We start from the raw sequence: 16,460 nt of genomic DNA, 5'->3' as shown, positions 1-16,460 counted from the left end.
TACTGTTTTGTTTGCTTCATATAAGCTGTCTATAATAGACAAGACATAATTACTGTGTTTAATTGCTGTTATATTATTTTTGTTCTTAAAGGAGAAACAAAATGTAAATAAAAACTCTCCAAGTTAATTGAACAGAAACTGTACTTTCATTATCAGGTCCGACTATCATGCCAAAGACGGTATTAGGAATCCAATGGATAGTTTATTTGAGATGATACTAAAACAGAGTATGATCGTTAAACAGAACTCAAGCTCCCTTTCAGAGTTATTGCATCATATTTGCAAAGGAATTGCTGCAGCGAGTATCTCTGCTCCAATAGTCATGGAATGAGTAGCTCCTTCTTGCTCAGAGTATGTGCACACCCATAAAATAATTTTCAAGCAAACAGAACTAGCTTAGCACACCTCAGTGCTAAACCCAATACTAAAGATGGAAAAATGTATTAAGCATTTATTGTGAGTTGAGCTTTAATACATGTAATAAAATTCAGTACAGCCCACTGTGAAAGGACTTCCATTGGTTGTGCTGCACAGCTTGCTTTAGAATAGTTTCATAATTTGTAATTGCTTTCACAACAGCCCCACGGTATGAGGTTGGTATACGTCGATCCTAAATTTACAGAAGAAGAAACTAAGTGAGACAGGTTAAACAATGGACCTGTGGACTCAATCCAAGAAAATGGCAAGGTTTGGTTTGTCACCATGTTCTGCTGGACTTAATCATTATGCCACACTGGATTCCAGAAAAGGTAGCACAGAGCTTAGGATTTTAACTTTGGTTAATGGCCTTTTCACATAGAATGGCTAGCTCTGTCAAATGTGGAGAGCAGACACCACACTTCTAGGTGCTGTGGAGGTTTCTCCCACTCCATCAATTATCACACACATTTGATTGCTCTTTGCCAATTATTTTGAAGCTAATTTGGGGGTGGGGGTATGAGTAGGGAAGGAACTCCAGGTTTCTTGCAAGAGATCCTTGCAAGCAAAATTTGTATCTGACAAAATAATGTACTCAAAGGAGTCAAAGTGGTCAATCCCACTGTATGACACCATAATTAAATGCCAGAGGAGGGTTAGTGCACATGTTGAATTTGTGAGAGACCCTCACATTCCATGGGAGGAAAGTCTGAGTACTGTGTGAGTCCCATTTTGTTTGGTATATATGTTTATCCAAGTAAATACGAGGAAGATTTACTACTTTGTACAACACTTCACAACAGAAGACAAAAAAATTAGCATTTAGACCGTTTTCAACAAATCATTGTTTTGAGCCTGAAGATCAGGAAAGAGATCCAGGCCAGAGATGCCTTTGGAGTATTGTAATCAAAGCAATGAGGTAGAGGGCATGGAGAGAGAAGGGTGTGTAAACAGGCTAAAGCAAGCCAATTTGTCCGCTTCAGAAGCCTCCCGGGACTGGAATGTTACACTGGGGTGGAATAAATAATCCTGAAAGAGTCTAAGATAGGGGGCAATACTGCTTAATTGGAAGAGGAAGGAGAATAGAGCAACAAAGTTAAACTTTGACAAACTCAGGAGGTCCCTGCAGGGAAAGAAAAGGCAAGTAAGATACCATTAAGCCCTTGTTCAAATGGAGAGAGGGTATTGTTAATGCTCTGAGCCAAAACTTTACCAAGACCCCATAGCTGGGCTGGATTTCACTGGGGAAATTTTTCTCTGGGACCAGAATTCCAGGATATTACACATTTTTGATGTGCCTCATCCTGGATAGGTTGCTCATCTTTTACATGCACACATGTATGGCACATGTATGGAGATGGGAGAAAGAAATGGCTTTTCAAAGTCAGGATCCAGGGCTGAGAGGAAGAGTTGGTTCAAAAACACATACCCTCTTCATTAAAGCCAAGCATCAACCCTTAAATCACACAGTTCTTTAGTGCAGGAAATGGGATCAGAAGTGGGACTGTCTGGCTCCCGAACTTGCTAGTTTACGCCATTACACATCATAGCATCCCTCCCAGTTTATTTAACATTTTTTAAGTTTTCTGGAGTTTGATTTCCCCGAGGCTCTGCAAAGCAATGGCTTAACAGAGTTAATAATCAAGGGTTAACTTCTTGCCTACATCTAAGTTTAAAAAAAGGTTAGTTTATGGTGCTATCATAGGTCAGGCAAAATACCCTATAAAATTTTATTCAGTTTGACTCATTCTGCTTCTACAACCCAAGTGTTTATTTGGTAACGTTTTACATGGTTGGGAGTGTAGCCTGAAGCTTGGAGGGGACTTGGGTGGACACAGAGATACCAGCTAGAATGCTGTGGGGGAAAATCCAGGTGAGCATGATACAGTCGGGCCTGTTGCAGAGTGAAGACGGCGAGAGGTGGGTAGTTTGGAGAGTAAGTGAAAGGGAAATAAAGCAAGGAATTTTGGTAGAGTTGGCTGCGGAAGGTGAAGGGGACCTCCGTAGATGTTATCCATGCATTATGGCGATCAATGAAAGACCCTCATGAGGTAGACCCACTCTTTAACAGGCAACAACCTGTGTTGGGGTGAGAAAAAAGTTATTTTTTAGGAGTAAAGAGAGTAGCACTTTCAGTGTCATTAGAAAAGCTTTTCCAAGCTCAACAGCAGTCCAAACAGCACTCCTTATGGATAACGCTCAGCTAAACGTTTCTCGCTGTGATTTCTCAGGGGGTAAGTGCAGCCCAGGGTGCCCACTTCGTGCCAGGACAGCAAGGCTTTCTCCGGTTTCTTTTTTTTGCCTTTACCCCTCCGGGAGAGGGGGCGTTCCTTGGCCCCGCCCAAGGCCCCGCCCACAGACAGTGGGCGTGCAGGGCGGCCCCGCCCCCCGGTCCCGCGCGCCGGGATTTTGGCGGGTTTCATTGCCCGGCCCCGCCCCCCGCGCGCCCCGCCCCCCAGGCCCGGGAATCGCTGCGGCCGGGGGTCGGTCGCAGGCCTGCGGCGTCTGGATCGTTGTCCGGTTCCGCCCTGCTTCCCGCTCTCCGAGTCTTCCCGGCGAAGGCGGGGCGATGCCGGGGAACCGGCCGCTGAGGGTCCGCCCCGGGAACCAGCCTCGTCCCGCGCCCGCCATGGAGCCGGCGGCTGGCGGGGCCTGGGCCCATAGCCGCGCCGCGCTCGACCGGCTGGAGAAGCTGCTGCGCTGCTCTCGTTGGTAAAGCCGAGTCCCCCAGGGGGGTGCCGCGGGGGCGGGGGCAGGGTCGCCCCCGTCTTGGGGTGCGGGGGTCTTTTCAACCCTCCTTCCATTCCCGCCCGGCAGTCGGGCAGACGAGCGGAGTTAGTACCAGTCCAGGGACCTGCTGTGAGTTATCTCCTCCCTGGCCCCCATTCACCTTTCTGGGTGGCTTTCTAGCCTTTTTGTTTTGTTTTCTGCAGCACACCTAACTAAGATGGTAGTTCTCCAACTTGCGCGGGAAGGAGGCGGCCGGGGCGTGGTTGGGAGCGCAGATCCCTGGCCCCGCCTCCGGGGTTTGAAGCTGGAGGGCTGGGTGGGGCTAAGGCCTCGGCTGCCTCCCGGGCCCTGGATCTTTGTGACAATCACAGAATCTCGGCTAAGTTTGAAGCGGCTGTCACTCTGCGGAGCTGGCCTCTTTGACCTTTTCTCCGTAGCAGCTTTTTGTGGGGAGGGGGAGAGGTCGGGGACCCTTTTCGAAGGAAGGTTGAAGATGGCAGGGTTGTGATGAACACTGACATTTTCTTACTCATTCTTACTCAGTTTCTCATTTCCTTGGTTTGCTCAAACACAGGCTTGGTTCCAGCTCTTAGAGATGCTACTTATTTTATTTTATTCATTTATTTTTTTGCTTCATGCTGTTACACCATGTGAGTTTCCTGAGTCCAAAGTTTTCATTCCATCTGAAGACATCATTTTCATGACTGGTACTCCTTGCGTCTCTTTTCCAGCAGCTCTTCCTAGCGTAGACACCAACAGGATTTATAAATCCAAGAAGGGCTTGAAAGGCTTGTCACACTTTTCATTTCTTCCAAAAGCATTTATTGAGCACCTGCTATATGCACAGCTCAGGATTGCTGCACCAGAGTCACTCTGGCAGGTTCTCCCTCTTTGTAGCTGACCATATTTCCTTTTTGGACTGTTCTGATTTTTTTGTCTCTGATTTCCAACGTGCAGAATTTAGTTATACATAAAGTATTAGTAACATAGCAGCTTTTCCTTGAAAAATGAAAGGACTTAAGTGTCACAGCTTGGCACTTATTTTTGTTTTACAAAAACTTTCAACCCGTGACAAAAATGACATCATTGCATGCCTTAGAAAAGTGGCACTTTTGTTGGAATGAGTCATGAAGATATTTTTTTTTGTTAATCCTCACCTGAGGATATTTTTCCCATTGATATTTAGAGAGAGGGGAAGGGAGGGAGGGAGGAGGAGGAAGAGAGAGAGAGAGAGAAAGAGAAACATCAATAAGAGATTTAACATCTGTTGGTTACCTCCTGAAAACACCCCGACCAGGTAGGGATAGAACTTGTAACCCAGGTACGTGCCCTTGACCGGGAATTGAATCCAAGAACCTTCAGTGCTCTGGGGCCACACTCTAATCACTGAGCAACACCAGCCAGGGCTTGAAGACATTCTGAGTTGTGTGTTTTCCCATAGCATGGAGATCATTCATGTGAGAATCAGAAGTGCAGAAGTAGCCCTGCTAGTTGCTATTATAGGAGCGATTGTAGTCCTGCCTGAATGGTCAGTTCAACACAAGTTAGACGTTCAGATAGGACATTTCTGTATGGAAGGCACTATGGTAGCAGCCTAGCGCTTCACTTGGACTGTAGAGTCAGGCTGCCTGATTTCAGGTTCCAGCTTTGATGGCATTGAATGGCCCAAGTCATTCAACCTCTCGGTGTCTCAGTTTCCCCATTTGAGTGATGATAGTGCTTATTAATAATTTAAAAATTATTGAGCACCTACAAAGTGATAGACACTATTCTAGGCATTTGGGATTCATTAGTGAACAAAGTGGGAAAACAAACACGCTCTAATCCTTATGAAGGTAAAATTGTGCGGGAGTGAAGAACCTAAATGAAATTTCACATGGAAAGTGCTAAGTGTGGTAGTTGTCATAGAATAAGTGATAAGTAATAGGTGTCTTACTAAAACACAAAAAAGCATAGTCTGCTTGCTGAATGGTTGGGGGGGAACAAGATAGGTGATTTATATGAATAATCTCTAGGTTGTCCTGAAATCTAATAAAGCCAGTTTCACTTTCTGTCATCTAGCAAATATTTTATCAGTTTTTGACTGAAGTGAGCAGACAATAAAAGCCACAGGACTGAAAGTAGACATCAGTAGCTAGGTCTAGATTTTTAATACAAATCACCCCTTGACTTGAGAATGATGTTGACCTGTAGTGATTTAAAAAAAATTAATATGTGAATCACTGATGGATTAACTAAATCTCAACAGTTTCTTTGAATACATATTTTAACATAGGGCTCTGCAAACTTTTTTTGTAAAGGGTCATACAGTAAATATGTTGGGCTTTGCTGGCCATAGTTTTTTTCTTCTTTTTTTACAACTCTTACCCTAAAAAACAACATTTTTAGCTCAGGGCTTGATCTGGCACTTAGGCAATAGTTTGCCAAACTGTTTTAACAGGTAAAATGTCTTGAGTTTAAAAATCCTTTTCGGTGTAAAATTTTATGTCAGATGGGTTTACTATTAAGAAATGAGTTTGCGTTCCTCTCCTGGCATCTCTGCGTGCTTGGCACTGCCTGTAGTGAACACAGCCTGGCCGGTTGCTTCTTACCCATAGTGAGGAAAAACACCACACCTTTTCACCTCTGCCTTTGCCTGTAGCTGCCTGGCATCATTGCTCAAAAGGAGCAACTTGAGATGGTCTGCTTCTCGCTTCTGCTACCCACCATCCAAAGCAGTGTCACATTATTAGGAATTTGTGTCAGCTCGTGAATCCTTTTACAGTTCCAAAGCCCTACCCAGTGGGCTAGTGATTGCCCGATGACCCTCACGTTTAGCTTGCAGCTGGATCTATTTTGCAGCAAGCGTTACGTGTGAATGAGGGTGGATTGGCTACTTTACAGGGCAACTTTTCTTGACCTTTAGGATAAGTATGGCTCCAAGGTGAACTGATGAAATTGTTCAAGAGGCCAGATGTGACGTTTGTGTTAGATCCAAGCCTCACAACCAGGTAGAAGCTATGTAAAGATTTTGAAAAGCAAGACTTAGACGTATCATTGGAGACTGGCAGAAAGCATAGTAATAACGTGTTCCTAAAGGAAGCAGGAAATGATAATAGGGCTGTGTGAAGCCCAGGTGTCATATACTATTTTGTGAGTTAAAGTAATTAGGTACCTCGACATTTTATTGGGGAAGGGAGGGTTGGCATCTATGACTATTGTAATTTGTAGTTCTAGCATCTTTTTTTTTTTTTTTTGCTACATGCCCCTAGCGGGAACCGAACCCGGGACTCTCTGGTCCGCAGGCCGATGCTCCAACCGCTGACCAAACCGGCCAGAGCTCTAGCACCTTGTAAATCAACTCCTAGTAAAAAGTCAAAACGTAAACTTGCAGTTTTTCAGGGTAGGTGATTTTATTTTTCTGAATTATCTCTTGTCATTTAAAAGACGATCAGGTTTTGAGGTAGTATGGTGTTTTTGGACCCTGGCTTCAAATCCTTACTCAGTGATTTTGAACAAATTAACTCATCTTTGTACGCTTCTTTTTCTTCATCTGCAAAATGAATTGGTAATAGTTTGTACCAATTAAGGTTGTGTGGGAATTAAATGAGTTCGTATTTATGAGCTCTGTAGAACAGTGCCTGTTAGGTTCTAAGTGTTCATGAATGTGTGTAAATAAAACATAGATTAACTGCCTGCACGAGTCAGCTGTTGCCTTTCTTCGGGAGTGATCCGAGGCATTCGTGTAGGCCGGTGATCCTTAAATGAGACGATCACTGTTTTTGGTTCATTCTGGCACTTGTTGTCCATTAGGGCAACAAGCAATCACTGAGGCACTGTGTTAGTGGGGATATGGTGAGACATTTTCTACCCTTAAGGAGCATATGCTTAATTCTAAGGGATAAAAAGTGGACACAGTTCAGGGTAGACTTGATGAAGGCCAAGGTGATGCCGAGAAGGGTACTTATGATGGAGCCGATGGAGGAGAACTTCATGGCTTTTGAGTTGGGCCTTGAGTAGATTTTTATTATTGGAGCCAGGTGAGGGATTACTAGCAAATAACATGCTAAAAGTATTGTAGAATAAAGGCGGAGTGAGTCAGGTGGGCAGAGAATGAAGGCAGGGTCAATCATAGTGATTAGTAGCCTAACTGTTCAGTTGGTTCAGATGGAGGCAACCTCACTTTATTGAGCTTCACAGATGTTGCTTTTTCTTACAAATTGAAGGACCCCCCCCCCCCCCCCCCCCCCGCAAAAAGATTACAACTTGCTTTATTGCAACCATCGGTTTAATGTGGTCGTCTGGAACCAAACCTGCAGTATCTCCGAGATATACTTTTAGTTACTTCCAAGGAGAGCAATCGATGTAGCTTTCCTGAGAATAGTGTTCTCGTCTGTAAAATGAAGAAAGTGGACTACTTGATTTTTAAGGCTCCTTCCAGTTTGCAGATCCCATAATTATTAGTGTCCATTGAATGCTATTTAAAACTTTTTATTGAAGTTTAACATACATACAGAAAAGGGCACAAATCATTGGTGTTCAGCATACATCATATAGCCCTCCAAATTGTGGGATTTATTTACTTGTGTGGTGTTTTGATTCTTTGATCCCTGTCTTCAGTTATACTACATATTTCTTCAGGACAGGCTCACACTTGTAGCCATAGTGCTGGGCACATAGTTTCTTAGTGTTTGTTAAATTACCACATGAAAGAATTAAGTTAGGATCCCATTTAAGGGCCTTTGAAATTGGAAATACTAGAAGGACCTGGTTAATTCACTTGAATTACCAAGAATGCCCCCACCCCCAGGCAGGTATAGAAGGTACAGGTCTAACCCCCTGGGATTTCCAGCTGGAACTGCAACATGAACAGTCCCATCACAGTCCTGTACATAGCTGGTGTTACATAGGGCTTGGGACTGCCAGAGAAACTTAACGAGACACGCTGAGCACCCTTTATTTTTTTATTTTTTTTTTGTACAGATAGAGTGGGAGGGAGAGAGAGAGAGGGAGGGAGAGAGAGAGAGAAACATCGATGTGAAGGGACACATCGAGTGGCTGCCACCCGCACGACCAACCAGGGCCGGGGACAAACTGCAACCGAAGTACGTGCCCTTAGCGGGAACCGAACCCGGGTCTCTCCGGACCGCAGGCCGACGCTCTAACCGCTGAGCCAAACTGGCCAGGGCCTGAGCACCCTTTAATACTGTCCCCCATAGCTTAGAGGTGGTCTTACAAGTTAAGTTATTGATCAGAAGGTCTGAGGCTCAGAGTAGGATTTTTAGGCTGAAAGTACAAATTTGAGTGATGTGCATATACTTGGTAATTGAAGGCATTCTTTTGGAAGTGAGCAGGGAAGAGGGAATAAAGACAATGCCTGGGTCTGAGCCTTAAAACTCGGCGTTTGAATGTCAGGTGGCGGGGTGAAGTCCAGCAGTTACCAGGGTACTGTTTTGCTTTGGAGAAAAGGGGATAGAAGACAGAATAACCAAAACCATGAGTTGGGCATACATGATATTCTCCATGGTTTATCTGTCTGTCTCATCTTACATGGTAGATTCTATTACAATTAGTCATTAGTAGAATTCTATTGTCCATTCGACTTTTGGGATATTTGACTCATTGATTTATTCAGTAGTTATTGACAGTAAACAATTAGGCTCGATTTATGATTTTTCCCGAGTGATTTGCTTGAATGTGGCATATAAAATAACTATACAAAATAAGATGCTTCTATGTCATTATCCATATCCCTTACTTGTTAACAGTTTTGTTTATTCTTGTAAAGATGAACACAGCAAATTGTTTAATTGGCTTAGAGAGCCTGTGCATTTTGGTGTTAAATGTGTGTTCCACATTTAAAAATACCTTGGAGGTTTTCTAAAATGTAAGTACTGTGCTAGCTCTCTTGTCTAATATTAAATAGAGGTTGATATATTATGGAAGCTTAGGGAGCCATTCAGTGAAGAAATAGGTCTGCCTTGTAATCTCAACTGAATTTACTTTCCTTTTTTTCTTTGCAAAGAAAATTTTATACCAACAGGACCCTTTTTTTGAAAAAATAAAATTGCTTGTTCTTACTCCTTAGTTCTTCCTAAGTTATGATCCTCTGACTACACTGATCTTTCCAAACCAACTACACATAAAGTAACAGATGTTAGGACCGCAGTGGGAATTTTCCTTTTTTTAATATTTTTTTTCTTTTTTAATTGATTTTTTTTAGAGAGAGAGGAAGGGAGAGAGAGAGAAACATCTATGTGAGAGAGACACACTGATTGGCTGCCTCCTGTACGCCTCCTGCTGGGGATTGAGCCTGCAACCCAGGCATGTGCCCTGACCAGGAATTAAACTGGGACCTGTCAGTCCGTGGGATGGCGCTCAATCCACAGAGCCACACTGGCCCAGTGGGATTTTCAAGATACAGAAATCCTATTACCATGCAGATGCCTTGTCTCATTCTTCTGGATTTTTTTCTTTGTAATATATATGCATATTAAACAAAAAAATAGGGGAAGGACCAAATAGAATTGTTACTATATATTCATTTTTGTGGATAGTCTTCCAGTTGCTTCTTTCACTAATAATTTATTGAAATCCTGCTGTTCCTATAGCGCCATGCGAGGTAGGTAATAGTGTTTTGCGGAAACTCAGAAAAAAATGAAAGTGAAGATTTCTTGTCTGTAGGGCTACAATCTATTTTGAAACAAACAGAACCAGGCAGGTAAAATTCGGACTTCTTTGTTTTGAACCATCTCTCTGGAACTTCAGAGCATTTTGTACTTCTCTTAAGTCATGTATATAATAACTGGGCTTGTAAAACTACCCAGCTGGACTGTAAGCCCCTTAGGACAGTGTTCACAAGGAGACAACCCGGAGGAGTCTTAAGTTAAATTACAGCAGGCCAGAGGGTGGGAGAGACAAAAGGGCTTCATCAGTTAACTGTAGTGCAAGACGAATAAAACACTACTCACGCTCCATAGTGTATGTTGGAGTTATTAAACTAATTTCCAAGTGGCTATAGCCATGATTATCCAAAAAGAGAGTAGCCAGGCCCACAGGAGTCTCTGCGGCTTGTTTACTCGTACCTGTAAGGACTCTGCTGGCCTATCCCAGAACTAGCCTCGCCTCCTTCTCACGCTCCTTTGTCTACAGCAAAGTAGATGCTCTCGGAACGGCTCACGTCTTTCTCTTCCTTCCTCGATGTATACAAACGCTTGCAAACTATAGGCGATGGACACGTCTGTCTCCACGGCCTAAGACCTGTTTTCTACTTTTGCTAGCAATGGCCTAATAAACCCTTTCTTTTAAAAAGACTTCCAGCCATAGAAGCTAAGGTTTTTGTTTAGGTGTTCTTTACAGTTCTGGTGTAGGGTACAGATTTAACGTAAGTGACGGCATGGAAACTAACACCCAAGAATTCTTGTGCTGCCTTGTTGAGTGACATTTTTATATCATCCTGGACAGAATTTGGATAATGTGGTGGGCGTGACAGTTTTGGGGGAGGACAAAGTGTATTCTAGGTGGGGAAGAGTAGTCTGAGCAGTTGTGGGCTTGGAACTGGACCTGGGGCATTTGAGAAACGTTCCAGGCACTGGTCTGATGAGAACACGGACTTTCTGGTGAGCCGTGATAGAGAAGGTTGTGAGGGGGACCAAAGTTTTGCCACCTCAAAATGTGTCCTTTGGGCTATTATTGATTCAGGACTGGTTATTAAGAAACAAAGGACCCAGAGAACCTTTGACTGTCCCCCCTTACGTGCCTGGAGGAATTCAGATGGAACAGCCTGCTTCAGGAGGGGACCCTTAGCGCGCTCACCTTCGCACCTGTAGGGACGTGTGGCGGACAGGAGACCTAGCAAAGCCTGTGCCGAGCTCCCTTGTTTCCCGTTTATGTCGGTGGCCCGGCAAGAATCGGTGCGCATGTTTGCTCTTTCCCATCTGCCTGTGGATTGCCTACTTCCCCTCCGAAGACCCCAACCCCCGTTCCTCCTTTGTCCTTAATGGCACACAGATCTCAGCTGCCCGGTGCCTTTTTTGGGGTCTCATATCTGTGACACCCCTGCATGTACATCCGTAATAAACTTGGAACATTTTCTCCTGTTGATCTGTCTCGTGTTAATTTGATTCTCAGCCAGCAGAGCTGTGAGAGTGGGAGGGGAGTTACTTTCTGTGCCCCCCGTTGTCTGGTTTGGGAGTTACCGGATTGTGAAAACATTCTTAATACTAAGTTTTAAGAGATGGAAAGTAATATATACATATGACAAAGAATTAAAGTAATATGGTGTGAGGTCATTAAGTACCTGTTAAATGAATGACAAGTAGGTCTGAATCCTCTTAAGAGTCCACTATTTCTTGTGCATCTTTAAGAGGCTCCTCTGTGTTTATATAAGCCCGATACACCTCAGACGAGAGGATGCCACGCATCTCGTGGTTGTGCCAGGATTTGTTTAACCATTTTCTTGGCAGACATTTAGGTGTTCCCAGTCTTTTGCTGTAACAAGCACTGTTGTAGTACATCTTGTCTATGGGCTTTTACATTTTAAAATTTCTAATTAAAATTATACATGAACGTAGTTGTGAGATCAATAGGATAAAGACTCATGAAAACATTTTTATTTTTTTCCTGATTCCTTATCACCCTTGAGTTCTGTACTTGTCACAGCCCTTTTCATCTTTCTCAGTTTAAGTATTTATTTCTACATTTCCAAATGATGTTTTTTATTGCTATTTCTTGATTTTCTCCACTTTAGACATTATTTATTAACTTCCTAACTTGCTACTCTGAAAGGTGAATTTCTTTTTTTTTAATGTATATTTTATTGATTTTAGAGAGAGAGGAAGGGTGAGGGGGGAGTGAGAGAAACATCGATATGAGAGAGAAAAATCTCTTGGTTGCCTCCTGTATGCACCCCAACCAGGGATTGAACCCAAAACCTAGGCATGTGCCCTGACCGAGAATCGAACTGGCAGCCTTTCAGTGCATGGGACAACGCTCAGTTCACTGAGCCGCGTAGGCCAGGGCTGAAAGGTGAATTTTTTTATTACCTATTATCTGTTAACTTTGTTCCATGGAAGATGAGTGGATATGAAGTTCAAAGTACAAAGTTATTTGCAGTTATTATTTCGATGACCACACATCCCTTGTTACCCTTGAGATTCTTATGCTATTTTGATTCTTGTATACATGTGACAGTTTAATCCTAATCTCTAGAAGCTTTGGTATTCTGTCTAGATCTTTTCAGTGTTTTGAATTCTCAGTTTTGCAAGCATCTGAATGTATATCAAAGATTAAATTCCTGGCAGTGGATCAGTTGAGTGAAAGTTGGATGCATTTACAACTTTTTTAGATATTGCCTGGTTGTAATAAAATTCTCTTATTCCAGTGTATCTTCTTGGCTAAGCTCTAGACATTGTCAGAAAAACTGACTTTGACACGGGTCAACGCCACTCTCTGTGTTGTGTATCTCCCCCTGAGTTTGTGGGGCACAGCATATAATTTACCTTCTACCTTCTAAGTTCTTCTTGCTCGGCTAAAAATCAAGTTAACATGAGACAGATTGACAGGAGAAAGTGTCCACAGTTTATTATGGATGTCCATGCAGGAGAAAGTGTCCACGGTTTATTATGGATGTCCATGCAGGAGAAAGTGTCCACGGTTTATTATGGATGTCCATGCAGGAGAAAGTGTCCACGGTTTATTATGGATGTCCATGCAGGAGAAAGTGTCCACGGTTTATTATGGATGTCCATGCAGGAGAAAGTGTCCACGGTTTATTATGGATGTCCATGCAGGAGAAAGTGTCCACGGTTTATTATGGATGTCCATGCAGGAGAAAGTGTCCACGGTTTATTATGGATGTCCATGCAGGAGAAAGTGTCCACGGTTTATTATGGATGTCCATGCAGGAGAAAGTGTCCACGGTTTATTATGGATGTCCATGCAGGAGAAAGTGTCCACGGTTTATTATGGATGTCCATGCAGGGGTGCCGTAAGACACGAGACCTGGAAAAAGACGCATTGGGCTGTTGAGAGGTTTATGGGCCATTTTGGACAAAGGAGAAAAGGGGGTCGGGGTCTGGGACTTCCAAGGAGAAATAGGCAATTCACAGGTAGATGAGAAAGAGCAAACATGTAAATAAATTCTTGCTGGGCTTTCCAGAAAAAAAAAAAAATAAGGGAAGCAGAAGGGAGTTCAAATTAGCTTTTCTTCCTGTGGGCCACATTTAGTGTAGACGGAGATGCTAAGGTGATGTTTCCTTTCTTTAAGCAGGTCTTTCTGTCTGGTTTCCTTTAGCCAGGCAAGGGGAGGGGCAAAGGTTCTTTCTGAGTCTTTTGTTTTATAATAATTCGCTTAAAGTCTGTGTCCCAGGAAGCATATTTTGGGTTGGCAAAACTTTGCCCCCTCCCAAGCTCTTATGTTAACATTCTTTAAGGTGTCTCTGCTGTCTCCCAGCTGTGCTGTAACCTCTTCCTGTGCCTGCCCCCAGCGCTCACAGGCAGGTACTTCTCAGTCATTCTCCCAGTCTTGTCTCATCTATTAATAGCAACAATTCATAGTTATTAGATTTATTGCTAATTATACTATAGCATCTTATTGCCAGGGTGGAGGGTACGAATTATATGTTATCGGTGGAAGTGGGTGGAGTTCTTGGGATGCTGAGAGGAAAAGAATTTTTTTTCTATCCTCACCAGAGGACATTTTTCCATTTTTTGTTCAGACAGAGTGGGAGGGAGAGAGAGAGAAACATCAACGTGAAAGGGACACATTGAGTGGCTGCCACCCGCACGACCAACCAGGGCCGGGGACAAACTGCAACCGAGGTACATGCCCTTAGAGGGAACCGAACCCGGGTCTCTCTGGCCCACAGGCTGACGCTCTTACCGCTGAGCCAAACCGGCCAGGGCAAGGAAAAGAATTTTTTGAGGCTCCCACAGGAGGATGGGGTTTTGTGGAAAGCTTTATTGACGATATAAAATTAAGGGGGTTCCCCTCCCTGTTCATCTTGCCGTGGAAAAAGTCCAGTCTTGTCTTCAGCAGGGCTAGGGTTAAGGCCACTGCCCAGTCTCTGCTCCCTATGAAAGTCCAGTCCGGTCCAGCGTCTGCCGAGGGGAGCCTGTGCTCCCAGATGCCATTGCGGATAGGTCCATGCGGTTGTTGAAGGCCACAGGGCGGGTGAGTGTGGGTCATGGAGCTAGGAGTAAGGGGGACGCAGAGGGCAGGAGAGGGGGACTCGGGGTTTGTTACCCGTCTAAGATTTTGAGCTTGAGGTGGCTTCACCCTTCTAGCTGGTGACCTTTTCCCCAGGCTAGACCAACAGGCAAGCACCTTCCCTACTTTGCCCCGGCTTTTCTGCACATGGGCCTGGCTCCCTCTTTGTTCGATCTCTTTCTCCCAGTGATCTGCAGGGAGTGGACGGTGGTTCCCCGGGGAGGGTGAAGCTGCCCAGATGACCATGCTCACAATGTCTGGCCCTCCCTTTGCTCTCTGTCTATTATTAATGTTAATAAATAGCTAATTATGATGGTAACATTTAGGTAAAGAGTTCACAGTCATCTTAGGAAGGAAATTTAAGTTTAGAAACAGAAGAGCGAAGGCACTGCGTCAGATACGGTCAGAGAACGCGAGAATGCTGGGGACTGTATCCTGGGAGTGGGCCCACGTTGAGAGATAAAAGAACCAGCCCGAGAAGTGCTGAAATAGGCAGATGAATAAGAAAATTAATGCTCAATGGAAGGAAAGGTTTCAGGAAAGAGGGTGATGAAAATCTTATTTCACAGAGAGGTCACGGAGAATGAGGACCAGAAGTGCTTTGGAGAGCAGTTTCGGCAGTGGGAAGTCAGAGCTAGCAAGGGAAGGAGATGGATTTAGCTGGATAGAGCACTTTTTAAAGAACGTGTCTGCCAGGAAGGGGAGAGCTGGTCAGAAGGTAGAGTGGGAGGCACAGGCTAAAGAAAGTGTATTTTTTTTAGGTTGCAGGAAAGAAGATCTGTGCATGTTTAGATGCAGATGGGAGAAGGTGACCACAATGATGAGAATAGAATACTTTAGGAGTCAGAAGATATGGGATCTAGGGACAGACAGAGCAGCACATTTAAAAAGGAAACGATCGTTTTGAAGGAGGGTAAGATTATGGGTGAAGAGGTAGGACTCAGTCTAGGTGGTGAAAAGCTCGTACCATTTGACTTCAGTACAGTTAATGGGATTTAGGAGCATGGAGATTATTTTGAATAGCTATCTGTTTGTTTACTTATCACTTTGATAGAGGTACAGCGGTCAAGAAGCCACCACATATATTTATAGAGAGATACTTGTACATCATTCTGTCTCTTTATGATGGTTACTCAGCCTGAGAGCCGGCGAGGAAGGAGTGGACTGTGGGCCTGTGTAGCATAAATCTGCGTACCTGAGGCTCTGCGAGGTCAGTGGAAGAGGGTGGTGGTCGAGATGGCTCTGAAGTAGTTAACTCTGGCCTAGGCTGGACATGGAGTTCAGGGAGCTAGTGGACTGCATGGGTTTCACTCATGGTGGAGAGCAACCTGAAGGTGGCGGTTTGGTCAGGATTAAATGAAAGACAGAGAGAGGATATGATGGTAGGAGGAGATAAGATCTCAAAGGCAGAGCTTGTAATGAAGTAGAATTCAACACACTCGATTGGAAGATAAAAGATGAGCTCTCTGTTGCTCTGGCCAGTTTGGCTCAGTGGGTCCAAAGGGTTGCAGGCTTGATTCCAGGCAAGGGTACCTACCTCGCTTGTGGTTCAGTCCCTGAGACCTCCCTGGTCAGGGTCTTGTGGGAGGCAACCAATCGATGTGTCTCTCTCACATCTATGTTTCTCTCTCTCCCTCCTATTCTGTCTGAAAATAAATGGAAAAATATCCTTGGGTGAGGATAAAAAAAAAAGATTAGCTTTGTTTATAGGAGATTGGGAGAAAAGAGAGAGAGGATATGATGGTAGGAGGATGTGAGATCTCAGAGGCAGAGCTTGTAATGAAGTAGAATTCAACACACTTGACTGGGAGATAGGAGATTAGGTTTGCAAGATCAAATAAGAAACAAAAAGTATAGAAGCAGCATCAGAGATCATCTTAATTGCCAGAATCACAACATTGGCTAGCACATCACAAGTCATTTTCATTATGTTCTATGTAGTAGTACAATAGGAAAATCAGATATTGTGAGTTTTTAAAAAGTAATGGGTTTTAGGCCTGTCCTGTGTGGGTCAGTTGGTTGGAGTATCATTCCCTACATCTGAAGGTCGTGGGTTTGATTCCTGGTCAGGGCACATGCCTAGGTTGTGGGTTTGATCCTAGTTGGAGCCTGTATGGGAGCCAAC

At 44.0% G+C, this 16,460-nt stretch overlaps 1 protein-coding gene across 4 annotated transcripts in view; it reads left to right on the top strand.

The window, feature by feature from the left end:
* Positions 1-2,986: 2,986 nt before the first annotated feature.
* BARD1 (BRCA1 associated RING domain 1) overlaps positions 2,987-16,460 on the top strand; it is a 69,322-nt gene continuing 55,848 nt past the window's right edge. For 2 of the 4 annotated variants that reach the window (XM_036254859.1, XM_036254861.1), the window contains exon 1: positions 6,419-6,529. Coding sequence is in view for 1 of the 4 variants with exons in the window: in XM_036254858.1 (XP_036110751.1) it covers positions 2,987-3,129 (143 nt within the window). In the remaining 3 variants the exon portion in view is untranslated. Of the gene's footprint in view, positions 3,130-6,418; positions 6,530-15,497; positions 15,546-16,460 lie in introns of those variants that run through there. The other 2 variants (XM_036254858.1, XM_036254860.1) reach the window with 2 other exon arrangements.

The sequence above is a fragment of the Molossus molossus genome, unplaced genomic scaffold (genome assembly GCF_014108415.1).
Source record: "Molossus molossus isolate mMolMol1 unplaced genomic scaffold, mMolMol1.p scaffold_m16_p_11, whole genome shotgun sequence".
In the NCBI taxonomy this organism is placed as follows: Eukaryota; Metazoa; Chordata; class Mammalia; order Chiroptera; family Molossidae; genus Molossus; species Molossus molossus.
This window is presented reverse-complemented; position numbering and strand designations above follow the sequence as displayed.